General features: G+C 48.1%; 9 protein-coding genes across 9 annotated transcripts; 3 read left to right on the plus strand and 6 right to left on the minus strand.

Moving 5' to 3' along the window:
• Positions 1–1,258: 1,258 nt before the first annotated feature.
• Positions 1,259–3,968, minus strand: EV420DRAFT_1636702 (fungal-specific transcription factor domain-containing protein; the record flags this gene model as incomplete). Its single annotated transcript, XM_060476623.1, has 11 exons — positions 1,259–1,322; positions 1,381–1,698; positions 1,759–1,782; positions 1,835–1,971; positions 2,021–2,250; positions 2,301–2,626; positions 2,677–2,745; positions 2,794–2,855; positions 2,901–2,960; positions 3,008–3,685; positions 3,741–3,968. 11 exons carry the CDS (start codon positions 3,966–3,968, stop codon positions 1,259–1,261), a joined length of 2,196 nt encoding a protein of 731 aa, XP_060336920.1.
• A 554-nt stretch (positions 3,969–4,522) lies between these two features.
• Positions 4,523–5,568, minus strand: EV420DRAFT_1509774 (uncharacterized protein). The gene is made up of 5 exons (XM_060471478.1): positions 5,126–5,568; positions 5,042–5,091; positions 4,760–4,962; positions 4,642–4,695; positions 4,523–4,582 (listed from the first exon to the last, which is right to left on the minus strand). The coding sequence occupies exons 1-4, from the start codon at positions 5,136–5,138 to the stop codon at positions 4,662–4,664; spliced, it is 300 nt and encodes a 99-aa protein (XP_060336921.1). The 5' UTR covers positions 5,139–5,568; the 3' UTR covers positions 4,523–4,582; positions 4,642–4,661.
• A 1,740-nt stretch (positions 5,569–7,308) lies between these two features.
• EV420DRAFT_1223745 (uncharacterized protein) lies at positions 7,309–7,584 on the plus strand (the record flags this gene model as incomplete). The annotated part of the gene is made up of 1 exon (XM_060466488.1): positions 7,309–7,584. A coding segment is annotated over one exon (276 nt), but the record flags the coding sequence as incomplete, so codon positions are not given.
• A 720-nt stretch (positions 7,585–8,304) lies between these two features.
• EV420DRAFT_1261169 (Metallo-dependent phosphatase-like protein) lies at positions 8,305–9,680 on the minus strand (the record flags this gene model as incomplete). Its single annotated transcript, XM_060467050.1, has 6 exons — positions 8,305–8,498; positions 8,551–8,596; positions 8,651–8,811; positions 8,867–9,234; positions 9,287–9,412; positions 9,469–9,680. The coding sequence occupies 6 exons, from the start codon at positions 9,678–9,680 to the stop codon at positions 8,305–8,307; spliced, it is 1,107 nt and encodes a 368-aa protein (XP_060336923.1).
• A 305-nt stretch (positions 9,681–9,985) lies between these two features.
• On the plus strand, positions 9,986–11,457 carry EV420DRAFT_1709868 (uncharacterized protein; the record flags this gene model as incomplete). The annotated part of the gene is made up of 5 exons (XM_060479604.1): positions 9,986–10,171; positions 10,220–10,254; positions 10,302–10,323; positions 10,379–10,905; positions 10,956–11,457. 5 exons carry the CDS (start codon positions 9,986–9,988, stop codon positions 11,104–11,106), a joined length of 921 nt encoding a protein of 306 aa, XP_060336924.1. The 3' UTR covers positions 11,107–11,457.
• A 512-nt stretch (positions 11,458–11,969) lies between these two features.
• On the minus strand, positions 11,970–12,854 carry EV420DRAFT_1509797 (ribosomal protein L21e-domain-containing protein). The gene is made up of 4 exons (XM_060471480.1): positions 12,652–12,854; positions 12,480–12,594; positions 12,229–12,422; positions 11,970–12,175 (listed from the first exon to the last, which is right to left on the minus strand). The coding sequence occupies exons 1-4, from the start codon at positions 12,710–12,712 to the stop codon at positions 12,063–12,065; spliced, it is 483 nt and encodes a 160-aa protein (XP_060336925.1). The 5' UTR covers positions 12,713–12,854; the 3' UTR covers positions 11,970–12,062.
• An 18-nt stretch (positions 12,855–12,872) lies between these two features.
• EV420DRAFT_1509799 (40S ribosomal protein S9) lies at positions 12,873–13,855 on the plus strand. The gene is made up of 5 exons (XM_060471481.1): positions 12,873–12,946; positions 12,997–13,020; positions 13,108–13,162; positions 13,216–13,532; positions 13,583–13,855. Exons 1-5 carry the CDS (start codon positions 12,939–12,941, stop codon positions 13,758–13,760), a joined length of 582 nt encoding a protein of 193 aa, XP_060336926.1. The 5' UTR covers positions 12,873–12,938; the 3' UTR covers positions 13,761–13,855.
• On the minus strand, positions 13,856–15,104 carry EV420DRAFT_1509801 (uncharacterized protein). Its single transcript, XM_060471482.1, has 7 exons — positions 14,898–15,104; positions 14,670–14,839; positions 14,524–14,620; positions 14,406–14,468; positions 14,217–14,358; positions 14,023–14,161; positions 13,856–13,972 (listed from the first exon to the last, which is right to left on the minus strand). The coding sequence occupies exons 1-7, from the start codon at positions 15,034–15,036 to the stop codon at positions 13,952–13,954; spliced, it is 771 nt and encodes a 256-aa protein (XP_060336927.1). The 5' UTR covers positions 15,037–15,104; the 3' UTR covers positions 13,856–13,951.
• Positions 15,105–15,145: 41 nt separating this feature from the next.
• On the minus strand, positions 15,146–17,951 carry EV420DRAFT_1326523 (uncharacterized protein). Its single transcript, XM_060468758.1, has 11 exons — positions 17,710–17,951; positions 17,590–17,659; positions 17,414–17,538; positions 17,286–17,362; positions 17,129–17,220; positions 16,948–17,075; positions 16,804–16,892; positions 16,603–16,754; positions 15,750–16,546; positions 15,467–15,690; positions 15,146–15,416 (listed from the first exon to the last, which is right to left on the minus strand). The coding sequence occupies exons 1-11, from the start codon at positions 17,902–17,904 to the stop codon at positions 15,293–15,295; spliced, it is 2,073 nt and encodes a 690-aa protein (XP_060336928.1). The 5' UTR covers positions 17,905–17,951; the 3' UTR covers positions 15,146–15,292.
• Between the last annotated feature and the right edge of the window lie 105 nt (positions 17,952–18,056).

Consider the following 18,056-nt stretch of genomic DNA (forward strand, 5'->3'; position numbering starts at 1 on the left):
TGCGTGCTTGTGTGTACGAAATCGTTCGCTGACAAGAATTCCGTTCTCTGATGACACTTTGCCATGAACAAGCAGCTGGGACAATCATGTCAATATTCCTCTACGCATGTCCTTTCCATTGTGTAATGCCCCTCGTCGCGTAAATGGTGACCAGTGCACGTGAACGTTACCCTGATAGTGACTCTCTGCAAAAGTCTTATCGGTTGGACTGTGACACGCGTTTTTTCTCCGTCGCTTTTCAGTGCAAGCAACTGTCCTCTGGCCATATATATTCTTGCCTCGCGATATGGATCAGTCTGTAGGTCATTAAATAATTCCATTGTTATGTGGTGTTCTATACTTATTGCTTATCAGGTCGTTTTTCATGATGGGCACCGGTTCCTAGAACAGGGCGCGTGAGCTGAGCAGTACCCCCTTCTCCGTTTTCGTTTACGTATCATCTATACCAACGCCTTTTCTTTAACCCACTTTGGTCTGAAAAATACGACATGAAAGAGGTCAGTAGATTTTCCTACGTTCACCCATGTCCTTGGCAGGGCCGGGCCGAACTCATGTTTTTCATTTCGAACAACTTAATTGCTCGCGCTGATCCTGAATTGCTTGAAAAGGCCAATCAGCTTATCCCTTTCCCACTGTACCAATAAAAACCACCAATTATTGTTGCTTGTCGGCACTTGATGGTCTACATCAAGGCATTATTGAACCATTTTTATTGACCAGAGCAACAGACGACAGGAAAAGCGTAAACAATCTACGTGCAGGACTAAAGACCAGCTGATTTTTCATGGCCAGCCGGTCCGATAGTGGCTCTATAAGTTTGCAGAAACATTTTGCCGTCTCAGCTGCTGGTCATTTTCCCCCCTACCTCATGTCACCCTTCTCCGTAGCCGTCAAGCCGTTCTTGGTCTTCTTGGTTCTTGCGATATGCCCTTTGTCTATCAAAAATGCCGAAATCGACTTCTCACATCCAATGCACACAAAAAGTTAAAACGGCCTCTTCGAATAGCCATGGAATAGTGTACAGACAGACTTCGGCGTGTCGCGTCGCCACAACCAGGCTCGGTAAAGCTACTGGACAAAAGTCAAACCGCATATGGTTCCGTTGATTCTAAATCCCAGAAACCTATCTTGTTCGGAGAATACAGAGTCGATAGTACTACAAAGTTCATACATTGTAATGACACGATTGTCCAAGACCAATAGGTCGTGCCGCAGCAACCCTGCTCACGCCACAAAAATATCCGTGATCAAACCATCTCTAAAACTCCCTTCCCGTAGGGTGACTCTCAGAAAACTCCGCATGATCCCTCCAGCAATCTGGTCTTTACGTGCACCCAAGATCAGTTCATCCTATCCAATGTAAGAAGAAAAAGAACGTACTCTACTCCGCTAGGTGCCCTATCCCATATCGCCCTCATGACATTATCAACTTGGCTGACAGTAGCGGGAACCGCAGCCCAGTTGTACGGATTAGCGTTGTACCAATCAGAGATATGATCTGACGGATCAACCTGCCCGTGGAGAGGCATTCGTCCAAGGTTCGTATTATTTATCGGTAGGGTGAATAGTGATTGTTGAGGATCGGCGTACGGCCTCTGGTCGGCATTCTCTGAAAGTTTGAAGGACTCGACTATATCTCTCTCTCTAGAATTGGGAAGCGGAAGATCACCAGTGGACGCTAGCTCGTATAGAATATCCCTGGAGAATGGAAATTTTTTGTTCGTAGTAACAACCAGAAGTTCAGAGAGAAAGACATACCATAATACACCAGCATACTGATAACTGTACATTTGTAATTAGCCAATGAAGTCGAACACAATATATGTATACGTACCATATCTCTAGATCTGCAAGTACTCGCATGCACTTATGCACGCCCTCCATCTCTTTATCAACGTCAACGCCCATCCCTGTCCGCCGTGCGCCCCAGATATTTATCAGGAGAACAGCTGCCGCATTGAAGGACAGCACCTGCACACCAAAATAAATATAATCCACAGGTTAAAGAATAACACCTTACACTGGATACAAATGGAAAGTAACTGTTCTTCCTCTGAATTTGTAGTTCTGTGATGTGAGAACACGAGCGTGCGGCATTTGCACATATAGATAGGGAGGGGGAATCAAAGCCGCTGCTTGGAGCCGTGATAAAGGGCAGGTGAATGAACATTTGAAGATGGTAATATAACAATAGAAGGGACGCGGATTGATGGAAATGCAACAAGTCAGCACGGTCAGGATCCCATCGTACTGGATAAATGAGATCAGTGAGTAAAAAAATGACAAGGTCATGTGCCTACGATGCTCTGGAATAGAGTCTACCCATTTGTCCAATGCAGAGTCAAGCTCGACGACTATTTGCTGTTCCCAGTCTTTCTTGAGGACAAAAAGGACTTTTGATTTATGGCATGAGTACTGCATCCGGTAAGCCAAGAATATCTGGGAAAGCAATTCCGGGGGACGCACGATGGTCCGCATGCATATCATAATCAACCGTGTCAGTCGTAGGAGACAATTCAAGTATGACACGTTTGTCGGTTTCCCGGGAGGCTGCCTAAATGCCTGTTGAGGGTCAGGATGTTCCCAATACTCATCGTCACATTCAGCGGGTAGGTCGACATCAATGCTATAGGTGTGATTAACTCAAGCTTCAGTAAAGAGGGAGATTACACGCACTCTTCATCATATATGGCGCACGCTCGACCCAATGCCGAGCTAAGGACACTATCTATACATACAAGACCCCTGACAGGAGGTAAACAAAGACCGAAAGCCGAGTCAATGGAAAAGTACCAAAATGCGCGTTTCCACAGTTCGGCCTCCACGGTATTTTTCACCGGGCTGTTACGTGTTGTCTTCTTTCAGTGAGCTCCTGCATCTTGCGCAATCCGCAGACCAACGCCCACTATGGTCCAGGATTGCTGCGGTGCTGAGGAGCTCAGGTAAAATTCAGAAAGAAGCTGTCACTTCATCAGCTCGTATAGTGAAGAAGGAATGTCGGGCTTACACAGCAAGATTGTGTGTCATACAAGTTTGGAGGATCCAAGGAAGGAAACGCCCGACGCCGACTTGTGACCTGAGCTACCCACTTCCACCCATTCGACCATTTTGACTGCTCACCTTCCATGAGGACTCGAGGATCATCTACGTATTTGGAACCGAGCGCACAGACGATCAGAACGACTCCCCCGAACTGGTAATTTTTGTAGTGTAGCCCCTCCTTCAAGGATTTATCAAACGTCGGCCGGTGGAGGATGGGAAGAAACGTATTAAAGTACATAAAGTACGAGTCGATGAGCGTCGGAATAAGATCTCCGGGTGGAAATTTGAAGTCCATCCCTTGCGGAACATAGCGGTGGGGATTGTGCCACGGGCGGAAATCCCAAAACTCGGCTCGCAGAGAAGTGAAATTCGTGACATGGTACAGGGTTCCCGATTGCCCCGCTTTGGTATCTAAGGCTTCTTGGATGAATTGGAAAGAGCTTGACTTCCCATGATACCGATAACCAAGGATGTAGTCTTTGAATTCCTCAAGGTTGCTTTCCAGTGCATGGTCACGGTCTTCTACTTCTGGTACTTCGACGCTCAGCGAGTGGACCAGGGCAGATAACATGCTCGGGGCGTGCCCTGGAAGTGCTTGAATGGCCTCAAGCTCCTCCTTTAAATCTGCTTTCGGAGGAAGGATCTGCGAGGGTCGGTTGATATCTCTTCCACCACATGGGAAAAACATCGGTACGAACCTTGCGAAGAAGGTCTTCCATCTGTTTTACCTTGTGCTCCAAGCTCCTGATGTAGCTGGACGGTAAAGTCGAACGCTGAGTGATATGTTGGAGAATGTGAGAGTAGCAGAACGAACCGCTGCGATGGCGCGATCTAGGTTGCAATGTTAGTGGTAATGTTGTATCAGAGTCGTCATACTTGCCTTGATGGACTCGACGTATGTACAGTCCAACTTGCATGCGATGCATGTTGAGCATCGCCTACCAGATATCCGATTCCCGTCACCTGATGATACAACCTCAGCTCTGTAGATACGGTGAAGACCAGTGCGCCCTACATCGAGCTGGAAGGAAATATGAGGACCTTCGAGGAGCAAAAATTAGAGAATGGAAGCGTACTCTTCCTGCGTCTGCAGAAATCGCAGGCTACAAGGCATTTTTTCTTCCCATTTGCTGCAGCGTATTTTTCCATTTCTATAAACTTGAGATGATGGCTCGAGACAGAGTCAAAGTCGGGACCACTGGGAAGTCATGGATGTTCGAAGCTAATAAATATTGAACGGCTACGGGATCTATTCGGCATGCAGTGGGTCAAAAAGTCTTTTCGATTCGTCGATGATGACAAGGATCCATTATGTACTTGAAACGAGCGTTGCCGCGTCCGAGTCGTGTAATGATGGTGATCAAATGAGCGAAGATGTACGGCCCGTGTTCAACATAATACAGTTCGAGAAAAAGATTTAGCCCTGGGGAAAGATTTGCAGGAACTTGATCGTTAGGCAAGCCCGATAACGTTCTGATTTCCCCCTACTGAAAAGCAATAAAAACATAATTGATACGCGTGAAAACACATTTCTGAGTTCCAGAGCGACGCAATAAGAAATGAAAGAGATACGACACGGCGAAACGGCGAGGATGAACCAAAACTGTTATCTGGGACTGTCACATTTGCATAGATGGAGTCCGAGGCACTGTACTAGTAATGGATATCATCATCACCATGCTACACCGCACAGGACTAGACAGGACTGGAATCTCACGTTAGTCCATTTATATTAGGATCATCCGCCGTATCAATCGGTTCCGAGTCAAGTGTATCACGAATCCACATAGCCGAAGGAGCACCGCCATACGCGTGTGAAAGGTGTAGGAGAACGTGATCACCAGAAATGAGCGCATTTTGGGATTCAGATATACCAGCGTCAATGATGATTATCTTTCCACCACAATGGGACTTGATATTCTACAAAAGACGGTATGTCAACGCTCTCAATAATGGTCGAAGGGAACACTTACTTCAAAGTTTGTTGTATGTCCCATACCATTCTACGAGTTCCGGTCTTCTCAAGGACAGCTTCGACATCTTTGCACACTTGTATTCGGTTCCGTTCGCCAAGCCTCGATACCACAGGGGACCATTAGAGCTATACAGCTCCGCTCCTTCAGGACCGGTACCTAATGTTAACAGTCAGCTACTTACAACCATCATGATTCTGTGTACTATAGATACTGACCAGGAAGAAGTCCGATATATGGACCCGACGGGTACGGCTTAGGCTGTACCTAGAATTGAAGCTTTCTCAGGATAGAATCAGAGAGAGAATTGATGTACTTATGAGAGGAATGACGATAGACCGTGGGATGTTGGAGATAATCCTCCATGAGACAAACGATATCGCAGAATGGGAGAACGATTCGGACTTGACAAAGTTGGAGGGTACATCGTGTTCGGTGAACCCAAGGCACTGTAGGATGAAGAAGAGCTCGGGAGGTTCTAGTGTAATTTACCGCCCAAGAACGTCCTAGCGAGCCCGCGGAAAGAAGTTCTCGATGGTGCCCAAAGGTCTTGATCTCACAGGGATATGATTATCTGGAAAATGTGTCATAAGAAAACGCAAGCAGCATTACCTCCAACCGCCTATTACATTCATCCATTCATGGTTTCCCAGATGTGACAACGCAGTACCGCCATTCGCGGAGGTTGTTATTGAGTCCGTCACTGATTCATAAAGCTTTGTCGTAACATCGCTTCTGTAACATGCTCATGAATTCGAATTTTAAGGTCAAGTAGGAACCATGGACTGACTGGTAAATGATGTCCCCATTCTGAACAAAGAGGTCAACGTTCCCAACCCAGTGATTATTTTGTCTGTAACGCCAGATAATGGCAAACTTTTTTCGCATATGTGAAGGTCGGAGTGGATGATGGAGAAAGACGAAGAGGGCCATAAGGTATCATTGCTTGGGGGCGTAAAGAAGGCATACTGAGAAATTTGGTGCTGTGAGAACGTGAGCCTAGGCAGTCCAGTAGTAAAGCGACAACTCGTCTTCTAGTACTAGGTGTTGGTGTTGGTCGGTCTGGATTGAGCCCGCTCTCCTCGCCATGGAGGAGTGGCGGAGCGTTTTGCCTGGAACGGTACACAGGGCTGCAAAGACGAGTGCTGCCCTCAAACTACCGGTCGATCCCACCAACTTGGTTTTCTCGCTGGATAATAAAGGGCTGAGACTACTCTGAGTCTGAGACTACATCGCCCTCCAACGACGCAGCACAGTATCATAGCGAATACAAAGGCACAAGTAGCCTTATGCAGCCGGCTTCGAAGTGGCAAAAGTCTGCACATTCTTCAGCCGCGAAAACTGCGGCGCAGGGCACGACCTGGCATTCGGAGAAAATGCCAAGGAAACGCCAGGCGACCCACCCTTAAGTCAGCACGTGGTCGTGCAGCCCTTCCTTCACTACCAATTTCACTGTTTGACCTTTTTACCATTGTTCAGCAAACCAGAGCTTCGAAAGATAGATTAGAAGAAATGGAGAGTCATTGGATTAGGCCTATGCCCTTCGAACGTTTTCTCAACGACTTTTTGGGGGTACCTGGTAGCGAATTTACGTTTCGGGCTCCTAATCATCTTCGGGACATCTTCCACTCAATTCAGTCACTCCCACAGTACGCCAGTCAGAGGAAGTATGCGGAAGCCTTTGTGAGTTTACTAGATTGTGGTTTCTCAGCGAGTCCTGATGATGCTCAACAGAATATCGCCATTCGAGCTGTAGCACCAGTGCTAAGCATACCAAGCTTCAAATTTATTCTTAGAAAGGAGTGCAAGGATGCTAACTGGACCACCAAGATAGTCGCCGATGCTTTCATGTATACCTCCGATGTCGATACGCAGTCTAGTCCTGGACAAAGCAGTTCTTTGGGTGTAATTCAAGAGACTTTCCTCTTTCTATGGTTTCAAGCATGACAGTGCCGAGGAATGGGTGTCGCAAACTAAATCGTGAAAAGACTGTCGTGTTCAGCTTGTTGTTTGTGCTGCCCATACCATGAACGCACAACATCGCAAGCACTTATCCTCGCTTAACCTTGGTCCAGAGGGGGTCCGGTTCTTCAAATGGGAAAGGACATAAACCATCGTATCGCATGGATTCGACCTGTCGACAGATGGCAAATACGTGGTCGAATTCCTCTACCATTTTTGTACTCTGACGGTCGGCAATCGATGCAGTGACGAGGCATTGACCCTGTCCACGGAAGTGGATATACCTCTGGTAAAGCCGCTCTTGAAGTCCTGGATCTATCCCAAGAAGAAGGATAAGCGACCGTTTGTGAAGATCCGTGTACCTGATGGTACCGGCGAAAGGGAAGTCATTGCTGGTCCCGCGATTACTACACCTCGAAGCATTCCGGGTCGAGCGATATCGGGTCTCCCTGCGTATGACGTAGAGACGAACAGTCTCAGGTTCCTCGAGGATATTTGGCGAGATGGTAATCTTCCTCGGGAACCAGAGATTTTCAATAAGGCTGGAGTGCACAATGTCCCTACTTTCGTATGTGGTGGTGTCGTCCCCGACCAGATGACTATCTCTGACACGTGTATCAACCACGTCTGGACTTTCGGAGCCCCCCCCCCCCCCATCGTGTGTATCCACAAGCACCATTGAACATTGACGGAAGAGGTTGGACAGCTTTTGTAGAGGTTCAAATCCTCGAAGCAGCTCACAAGAGCTGTCTACGAGGCTTTTTTGCGGTAAGTGATGAGAATTATCTTTCATTTCCTCGTCTATTGATCTCCTTTCAACCCTAGCTCATGAAGATGCCTTCACAAAATGTGAAATCCTTCATCACCATTGTCTACGCGGTCGTCGAAGATCCGAGCTATCATACTCTTGAGACCAAGGCCGACTCGGCAATGGTGCGAGTAAGAGAGGCCGTAGGAGAGCATAACATATATAAAGGATTCGAAGTTATCTTGGGGTTCATGCTTTTTCGTTCTGTCTGTGAGAAGCGCGATGGACATAAATTGCAATATGCCCTGTGTATTGATGAGAAAGGATGAAGTATCGAGTACATATTCTGCACTGACCATGCATCCGGCTTGCCGCGCCGCTTCGGCGAGGTCCCAATCGTTTAATAATAACCCTCGGCCTCCGCCGGCATTCGTATCTTAACATGGGACGGGAGGTATACGAAGTCTAAACGGGCGATATCATCATGTCTACATCAACAAATACGGCTATGAAGAGCACCCAGTTATTTACAAGCTATTATTCAATATTATAATTTACAACGTTCCGAATAAATACATATCATCGCAAGTGGAAATCGCCAGCAATTTCTCTTCTATCATCTGAGATGAGTTCCTTTCTATCAGCGTACAAGGCTTCCACTATTTCACGTTCTTCCCACTGTTGTTTCTCAGGATCATCTGCCGTTCCGATCGGTTCGAGTGTATAATGAATGGACAGAGCCGAAAGAGCACCACCATATGCGCGAGAAATGCCTTGTGAGAAGGTCATTAATAGAAGGAAGCGCCCATCGAGGTCAAGACATACCTGTGTCTATGACGATAATTTTTCCACCACAACGGGACTTGATATTCTACAAGAGAAAGTATGTCACCGCCAATACACAACGGTGGGATGGAACACTTACTTCGAAGTCTGGTGTATGTCCCATAATCATTCTACGAGTCCCCGTCTTCTCAAGGACGGCTTCGACATCTTTGCACACTTGTTCCTCGGTTCCTGTCGCCCAGCCTCGATACCACAGAGGTCCATTAGAGCTATAGAGCTCCGCTTCTTCCGGCGTGGCGTCTAATATTAACAGTTAACTACAACCATCATGATTCTGTGCACTATGAATACTGACCAGGAGGAAGTCCGACGTATGGACCGGGCGGATGCGGTTTAGGCTGTACCCGAAATTGAAGTTTTCTCAGGAGAGAATCGGAGAGGGTGTTAATGTATGAAGGGAATGGTGATAGACCGTGGTATGTCGGAGATAGACCGCCATGGACAAACGATAATGCGGAATGAGAGAGAGAACCGGAGGCTTCAGATGAGCTTGATGAGGGTGGAGGGTAGGGCGTGTTTGGTGGACCCAAGACAGGATGAAGGGGAAGTCGAGAGGCTGTAGTATAATTTGCCGCCCAAGAACGTCCTAGCCAGCCCGTAGAGAGAATTTCTTGCCGGTTCTTGACAGTTCCAAAGGTCTTGATCTCACTGGGATATACATATCTAGAAAGCGAGTTGAAAGAAAAGCTATTCAAATCTGGAGCAAGTAGTATACCTCCAGTCGCCTATCACATTCATCCATTCATGGTTCCCAAGATGCGAAAGAACAGTACCACCTTTCTGAGGGGCTTGTTCTCGAAGTTTGTCCATCAGTTTGAAAAGCTTCGTCGTATCGTCGCCTCTGGATGGAACATGTTCGGCAATTCGAATTTCAAGTTGAAAGCAGGAAGCACGAACCGGTCGATGATGTCCCCAGTCTGAACAAAGAAGTCTACGCCCCCAGCCCAGTCATCGTTTTCGTCTGTAACACCAGAGAATTGCAAGACTTTGCTCGCGCTAGGGTAGTCACCGTGAAGGTCTCCGACTGCTACTATATGACGAGAGAACGTTTTCGGTGTTACGTCATTCAAGTGATGAATTCCTTCCCCTTGAACAGAGAAGGGAATCATATCCCGAGTATCGTCATTTTGAGAGAACGCTTTGACGAGTTGTATGTGAAGGTCGAGGTGAATGATGAAGTAGACGAAGATGGCGATAGGTATCATAGCTAGAGGACGCAAGGAAGGCATCTTGAGAGTGTAATTTGGTGAGATGAAGGCCTAGGCGGTGCCAGCAGCAAAGTGACGACTCGTCCTCGTCGCGTTGGCGGTAGATCGTAGTCGTGGTCCAAAGAAAGGACAGTACGTAAGCACTCGGCATTTACCGCTCTTTCGACAGCTGCGCGTCAATCCAAGAGACCTCTTACTCAGTTCCAATGACTTCTCGCCGTTCGCGTTCGCGTTCACGCTCCCCTGGACGTTCAAGAAGAAGAGAGCGGTCTCGCTCGTACTCAGAAGACGAGGAACGTCGTCTACCACACAATGCTTCGCCAATATCAGAGTCGGATTACTTCCAAAAGAGCGACGAATTCAGGATTTGGCTAAAGGACGAGAAGGGAAAGGTACCCTAACCCTTCTCTCTGTGTGGATATATGCTAATAAGCATCTAGTACTTTGATGAGCTATCTGGAGAGAGGGCCCGAAGGTTAGTCATCTCCACGTTCGTTCGATGCAATCTTATATGTAACACAGCTATTTCCGCAAGTTTGTAAAGGTACAATACTTCCTTTCCTTACGTTCTGTAACACACTAAACCAAACATAACCTAGGCTTGGAATCGAGGGAAACTATCGAGTAAATACGTTCCTACCATTCCCGCTGACATCCAACTGACACCCGTCTCAGAAAAACTCTATGCTGGCGTAGACAGCTCTTCCATACCCGCTACCTCACAAACGTCATACAAGTGGTCTTTCGCTTCCAAATCTGACGGAGAGGCTCTCCGTGCGGCGCGAGAGTCCGTCGGGGTTGCCACGCAAAGCCGCGCGCTTCCAGAATCCTCCGGTGCAGGGCGTGTACAAGGGCCGACGCTTCCTTCTGCGGCTGATTTGGTCCTAGCGAGAGAAATGGATGCAGAGCACCGTGATGAGGAGCGGAAGTATAAGCGTAAGAGGGAGCGCGCAGAGGATAAGGACCGTATTGAGGAGATGGTCGGGCCAAGGGAGGTCGGAAGGGAAGGGATGTTGGAGAAGAAACGTGCTAGGAGGGAAGCGGATAAGTCTTTCCGCGAGAAAGGTGATGACGCAGTGGAGCTCGATGAATCAGCGCTGTTTGGTGGCGATAGCTTTCAAGCTCGGTATGTTTACTGCTACCTTAAAGGGTCAAACTGAAAATAATATTATACAGGATTGCCAGACGTGATGCTGGCAAGAAGAGGTATCAACAAGCACAAGAAGAGAAGGCCGCAGCTATGCGCGAACGAGCTACAGCTATAAAGGAGAAAGAAAGCGCTACGATGTCTATGTTCCAGCAGCTGGCTAAACAGCGGTTTGGATGATGTACGTTAATGGAATTTGTGCTTTCACCAGGCGCGGTCGTCGGGATCCAGAAGCTCCGGCTGTGGAAATATTCCTCGTCATCGTCCGTCTCCCGCTCAAGGGCAATAACGACTTACTTTTACGCCTCTACTACGAGGAGCAGCCCTGGGCCTCGAATGTGAGATATGTCTCTTCGAGGAAGAACAGAGCCTCCATCGCTGGAACATGCCACACCAGGGGCAGTCCGGAGCATCCCAAGCTTGGTCTTCTCTATCTAGGACCTGCGCCTGCACCGGTCTTGTGTCCTCCTAAGAAGTCCTTTGTCAATTCTCCACACGCAATGAAATAATCTTGTGCGCAACTCGAAGTGTCTCAACCTCGCTCTGGTTGTCTTCATAATAACCTTCTCGCTGTTACCATTCCATGATCAGCTATTGGACTTGACAGAGCGTCAAAAGCCGCTCTTACCACTGTGGCTGCGACCGAAGCGCGGTCTGTGTCTTGGGCCATTCGACGACGAGGTACTGTCTGAGAAGAGAGAAAGGATTCAGCAGTCATTGAGAGATATAGAATCCTGCAAGCGTACTGGGACGAGGACTTTGGAGATCAAGGTCAACAGTCTTCTTCCACGAAATGAAGAAGTGACTCTGATGGCGGTCGACATGATCTGAGTACTCTAGGTCGGCCTAGCCGCAAACTTAAGTAGCCTTGTTGCCGTCGCGCGTCATTGGTTATTCTTATTTTCTCAGCTACAAGCGGAAGCGATGATTGGAGCGCGCTCGCCGCCACAACTCGAAAGTCCACTCTAATTCCTCGCGAAAATATAAATATGCCAACGGCGAACTTGTTAACGTTAATTATCGGCCTTAGGGCTGGCACCAATGGATGTTTTTAAAGGGTTTCATATTTTCAGACGGCATGTAGGCATGGGCAAGCAGTAAAGACATGCAAAAACGACGCAATACAATCCAATCCATTAAATGAACGTCTCGTAGCGAACAGGCGTGATAGTCTGGGGCGCATTGCCAGAGACCGACACGGTGCGAGATTCCCGAGGAAGTGCGGGGATTCTCTTCAATTCAACACGTTCTGAGATTATCTGTAAGATAAAAGCAAAGCAAAAAGTAAAATAAAACACATACCGCCCTTCTCCTTGGCTTCCTTGTGAGCCTCACCGTTGCGCTTCACCCTGTCCAAGAACTCCTGGCGGCACCCTGAGTGCCGGATGTGCTCAACACGGAGGTTCACACGCTTTTCGATGTATCGGTTGCCGACGACCTTGTATACGATGACACCGACGGCGTTGGGGGTGACGTTGTACACGATGCCTGTTCGTCTGCATCGAGAGAATCTCTTTAGCACCACCGCCCAAATTGCAAAATACACTACGCACCCATGGTAGTATTTGTGGGGCATACCCTTTTGCTGGGCCGCGTTGGCCTTGATGTCGACAATGTCACCGACACGGTAGTTGATCAAATACGTCGACAATTTAATAGCACCATGTTCTGCGAGAATTAACGGTTGGATCTTTATTACAGACTAGCGATACGTGCAAGACGTACCCTTGAATCCCCTCTTGAACATGTGCCGCGTACGGGCTCGGTAACCGAAAGAGTGAGGCATCTTGAGGACTGTCGGTAGGTGAGTCGGGTGCCCTTAAGAGTTATTACAAGTTACGCACAGTGCTGTCGGTGGTCAGTAAGGACTTTTTCTCGGGTGTTGCCGTACCGTCACTGGGTGGCTGAGTAACAACTTTACAGTTGTGACATGTCACGCTTCGTACACTTCACCCTCGTCGGTATTAATCTTTCTCTCGTTCCTTTCCACCACTACCGCCTCAAGAAACAAAATGCCGAGGTAATGCTCTGCTTTTTGCTTGTGATTTGTTGTTGATTTTCTCTGTGTAGGGCCCCTCGGAACCACAGCAAGACGTGAGCATCTAGTTTTCCTCAAGATCCACCTTTGTGTGGAGGGTTGCAGTGTGCTGATCAAGCCGTGCCCCATGTTGCTTTTTACAGCTATAAGGTCCCTCGTCGACCATTCGAATCAGCTCGTCTCGATGCCGAGCTGAAGGTTGGATTATCTCTCTTGTATATGTCTAATATGTTCTGACATCTTTCATCCAGCTCGCCGGTGAATACGGTCTCCGTAACAAGCGCGAGATCTGGCGTATCGCCCTCACCCTCTCCAAGATTCGTCGTGCTGCCCGTGAGCTGCTCAAGCTCGATGACAAGGACCCCAAGCGTCTTTTCGAGGGTAACGCCCTTATCCGTCGTCTCGTTCGTATCGGTGTACTCGACGAGGCTCGCATGCGTCTCGATTACGTGTTGGCTCTGAAGATTGAGGATTTCTTGGAGAGGCGTCTCCAGACCCAAGTTTTCAAGCTTGGTTTGGCTAAAAGCATTCATCATGCACGGGTTTTGATTAGGCAACGGCACATTCGGTATGTTTTCGCAACATATTGTATATTTTATCATTCTTATGGTTCTCTAGTGTTGGCAAGCAGATTGTCAACGTTCCCTCCTTTGTTGTGCGTCTGGACTCCCAGAAGCACATCGACTTTGCCCTCACCTCGCCTTATGGTGGAGGTCGCCCTGGTCGCGTTAAGCGGAAGCGTGCCGCTGCCGCTGCCAAGAAGGAGGAGGGTGGTGACGATGAGGAGGACGAGTAGATGTATACATCCCTACTCCTATGCTCGTTATATATGTCGTCGCTATGTTATCATGCAATCGAAACCTTTCGAGCTATCCTCATTGCTGTATCTGATGTCTGCCTCAATTGAACATACATCATTAAAAATCAAAGTATTGATACAGTAGTGAGTGCAATCCGAACAGAATAAGATAAACTGTGCGCAGTAGCCTACTTCCGAGCAAAGGTAATCTGCCAAAAAGACTGTTAATTGTGTTTGAAGAAATGAGCACTGGACGGACCTTGATTTTGTTCTCTCCATCGAGCTTGTAGTTGTGCAAAGCATCCTTTGCAACGCCCGAACTTCCCTCGTCCAGGTATTCCACAAACGCAATGTCCTTCTTTGAAGGGATAAGACGAACTTCATGTAGATTGGGGTATCTGTAGCATAGGATTAGTAACATGTATGCATATATCCATCAAGACAGCAACGCACTGTGAGAACAAGCTGACGAGCTGCTCTTTCGTAACACTTTCGGGAAGATTTTGCAAGAAGAGGATTTTGTTGGGCGGCAGGTACTCGTCCGGCATTTGGACATTGGGACGTTTCGATATAGGTAGAGCAGCACCACCGTCGACTGGAAGCCATTAGCACATTATAAAGGTAAACTTTGGAAACACATACTTTCGGCCGCCATCCGTTTTGCTTTGAACTTCTGCTTGAGCGGGTTATTGTACCGCGTCGCTTCTGTCATCTACCAGTCAGCCAACGACATCAACATAGAAACAACAACGCAACGCACTCTTATGCTCCGCCCTCTGCGCCTTGTGTTCCTCAAAATGCTCCTCATCCAGCTTTTTCACCACTGCGTCGGCCCGTGTCCGTGCAAATGATATTTGCTGGCAGACATCAGTATGTGGAAACACTTTTGAAACGAGAATAACACACCATGGACTTGGAGTACAAAGGGAACCCACGAACGTCATTCATCGCCTTCTCAGCTTGTTCTGGTGTCTCAAACGACACGAATGCTTGCCCTCGCATCCGGAGATTGCTATGCGCCACCACGTCCAGTACGCCGTACGGCTTGAAGAGACCCCGTAGCGAAGATTTCATCACTGAATATCCTTCTATGTAAGCAAAGCACTCCTTTGCAAGAAGTGAATGGCATAGTACCGTCAATCTTTATCTTTTCGTTGAGGTTCTGAATGTAGAGGGTTTCGCATTTGGGTTTTGGTGGCTCGGTGGGAATAGGGACAGCGTCGATACCTTCCATAGTGTCGGTGGGCGGTGGTTGGGTCGCTACGTCGGCCATGTCGAATCGAAATAGAGGATGTAGAGTTAGGAAGGAGGAAGGAGGAAGGTTTGTATCTGTTTGTTTCGGGGCTCGGCAACTTCGACCCAAATCGTTGACGTTACGTTTTGAGTCACTTCCAACTTTTATTGTCAAGCGCCCGGTAAGTAAATACATTGTGAAGGAATATTTGATGCATAGCATAACATGTGTGGCATATACAGGTCCAATGATGGTATTAGTGTTCAAGACCGTTCATGAAGACAGGGAACCCTATTTACTCTGAACTTGAAGTTACGGCTTGAGCTTTGGGAACCATTCTCGCAATCAAAGGTTGCTCTGGAGGCAAGTCAAGCGCACGGAAGTAGTCGACACCTTCTACCGGAGTATCTGCATCGTGTCTAGACCAAATTTGAATCGACTTTCGAGCTCATGACATCAAGAGACTCACTCGTTGGCTAGATGTGCCTTGATATCCACCAAAGTCAGGCGTCCATTGTCCAGCGACGTTCCCATGCACGTTGAGCAGCGCCAAATTTTCTTAGCCTGTGGCTGTATACCTCGTCTCTGCGGTTCTTTTTGCTCTAGCTCCCTCGCTACCTCCGCCTCTTCGTCAGAAATCTTTTGCCATGTGACTCCCAAGTCTCCCCAATGTTTCCTCATGCAATGGTGGACCTATATCCAAAAAACAAAAAGATCAGATACGTCTTCCATGGTCCACGTTGGTGACCTACCGCGGTCCTCCAAGTAAGAACGGGGAATATCCTCCCCCCATCACACTTGGCACCAAAACTGCACTTGAGACAGACCACCCGTGGATCGACTTTGTCCAATTCTTCCACTGTAATCTTTGGGTTCAAGTTGCACGTATCAAGGATCTTCCGTACGACGCGCGAAGCCTTGAAGTCGAACACCAACGAGTCCGTCGACCATTCCCTCCTGCGCGTCATGCGTGTCTCCGAATCGTGCGTCAGCCCCAGCTCTTTATGGTCGCACATCCCTTTCCCAATCCTACTCTCGTCACTCTCTTCAAAGACCGTGCACCTCGAATTGCAAGGGTGATGCAGATACTCAGGGAACCACATACTGCACCCAGCTGTATCGGACCCCGCCGCACCCATATCACGGTGCAGCCCCCGTCGATCCGTACACACAAACACGCACGTCGCCAGCTGCAGATGACTCATATTTCCCCCGCGGACTTCCCAATCCATCATACACCACATCTCGAGCAACCTTTCATCGCGCCACGAAGTGATGAAAGCGGGAAGGCGCGACGTCATAGCGCTCCTGACCATCTCTGTAGTTACGGTGATGCACGACGGGAGGTCGATGAAGTATTTCATTTCCTTCCATAGCCATACGTCCACCAGGCCTGGTTGGAACTCATTCGGCGGAGAACGACATGAATGCCATTCAGCTGCAATGAGGGATCGTCGCGCGCTGAGCAATTCAGTTCGTTCTTTTTTGAGGCGGTGCGTCTTGACGTCTTGCATGTACTCCAGCATGGTGCCTTCGATAGAGTTCCAATCTGGAAGAAGTCAAGGATTGGTGGTGACTCTCGGGAAAAGGATGAAGCAGACTTACTTCTGTCGGTGAGAGGTTTGGGCTGCTTCACCTCCAACTGGTCGGAGAAGAGAGTCAACTCTCTCCTTTCAGACCATGAGCCGGTTTTTTCGAGATCCTTGAGATATGCAATCTCTTGGCCATGCCCCAGAGACGTCAGTCTAGTCTCGATGCTGACAGGATGTCAATAAATTACTCGGACATAAATCTTGACCCACTCACGCTTTGCTCCTCTGTTTTCGAATGTCCTCGAGCTCTTTGCTACGGTTTTCGCTCAAGGAATCAGCCCACTGTGCACATTTTTTCGCATGCTTGGTTGTGTCTTTTGTCAGTAGCGGGAGGGAATTCAGGAGGGGGCATGCTTACGTCTTTACGAGCCTTTATGCCCGCTTTTCTCTTCGCCAAAAATTCCTTCCTTGCGTCTTTCCCTTGACAGGCGTTGAAGGCCTTCACGAAACAGTCCTTTTCTTTGACGAAGCAGAATTTTTCTTTTGCTAGCGATTGCTTATCAGCACCAAGGTCATTGCGCAGATATAATACCACCTACGATGACGGCCAGGCCAGCTATGGAATGGGACAGAACGAAGGATGATCTTGTCGCTCTTGTTACTCTCATCAAATCCGGATTCGGATAATAGACTAAGGGACAAGGAAACAATGGAACAATGAGGATACCATAAACGGAACAAGAGCGGTAACGTTACCAGGTTTTAGCGCACTTTGAGCATAACCGGACACGTATGCACCAGTCGACGTTGCGAATATTCGACGCAAAACATTCCTGTGTTATCTGTTCAGTGAAGTGTGCGGATAGATTTTGAGGAAGACGTACATGGCAAAAGTGGTCAAAGACTAGGCTAGACCAAGCAGGGTGGGACATGTCCTCTGGGCATGGTGGCAATCCGGGAACATTAGCCAACGAAGATTTCCAGACAGTCGTCGATGATCTGTGGGTGACTGCAAACGCTCATTAAAAGGAAGTCGTGGAAAGTATGAAAAATCACGCACGGACGCGTCGAAACTCCTTCGTTGTCCGGGTCAGATTGAGCAAATCCAGAGGATTAAGGTGACCGAATATCTGAACATCCTATGTGAACATGTCACAATGAAGAAAGACGAATAACGTACCTCAAATAAAATGTCCAGAGGCAGAGTAGGAAGCATCGATAGTTTTGCTCGTCGTTTAAGATTGACGACGCGACGCGTCGAGGTCTGCCTGTACACCACTTCATGGCCATTTGAAGAAGTCATTTTGACCTTTTTGTGCGCTGGAGGTGAGGAGGAGTCGATCTCGGAATTTTTTTCCGTCGGCAATGTCGACATTTTTGATAGGACCCAAGAGGACAAGAGGCGGAGAAGAACGCGAGGTGTCACAAGTGTGACCTGTCGCGTTCGACTGCTTGGACTTTTAAGCCGGGTTGTCCCGATTCTATCAAGTCTGATTTTGAATATCTTCTGTTACCTGGTACAGTGTC

This window comes from Desarmillaria tabescens (assembly GCF_030435595.1).
Source record: "Desarmillaria tabescens strain CCBAS 213 chromosome Unknown EV420scaffold_4, whole genome shotgun sequence".
Classification (NCBI taxonomy): domain Eukaryota; kingdom Fungi; phylum Basidiomycota; class Agaricomycetes; order Agaricales; family Physalacriaceae; genus Desarmillaria; species Desarmillaria tabescens.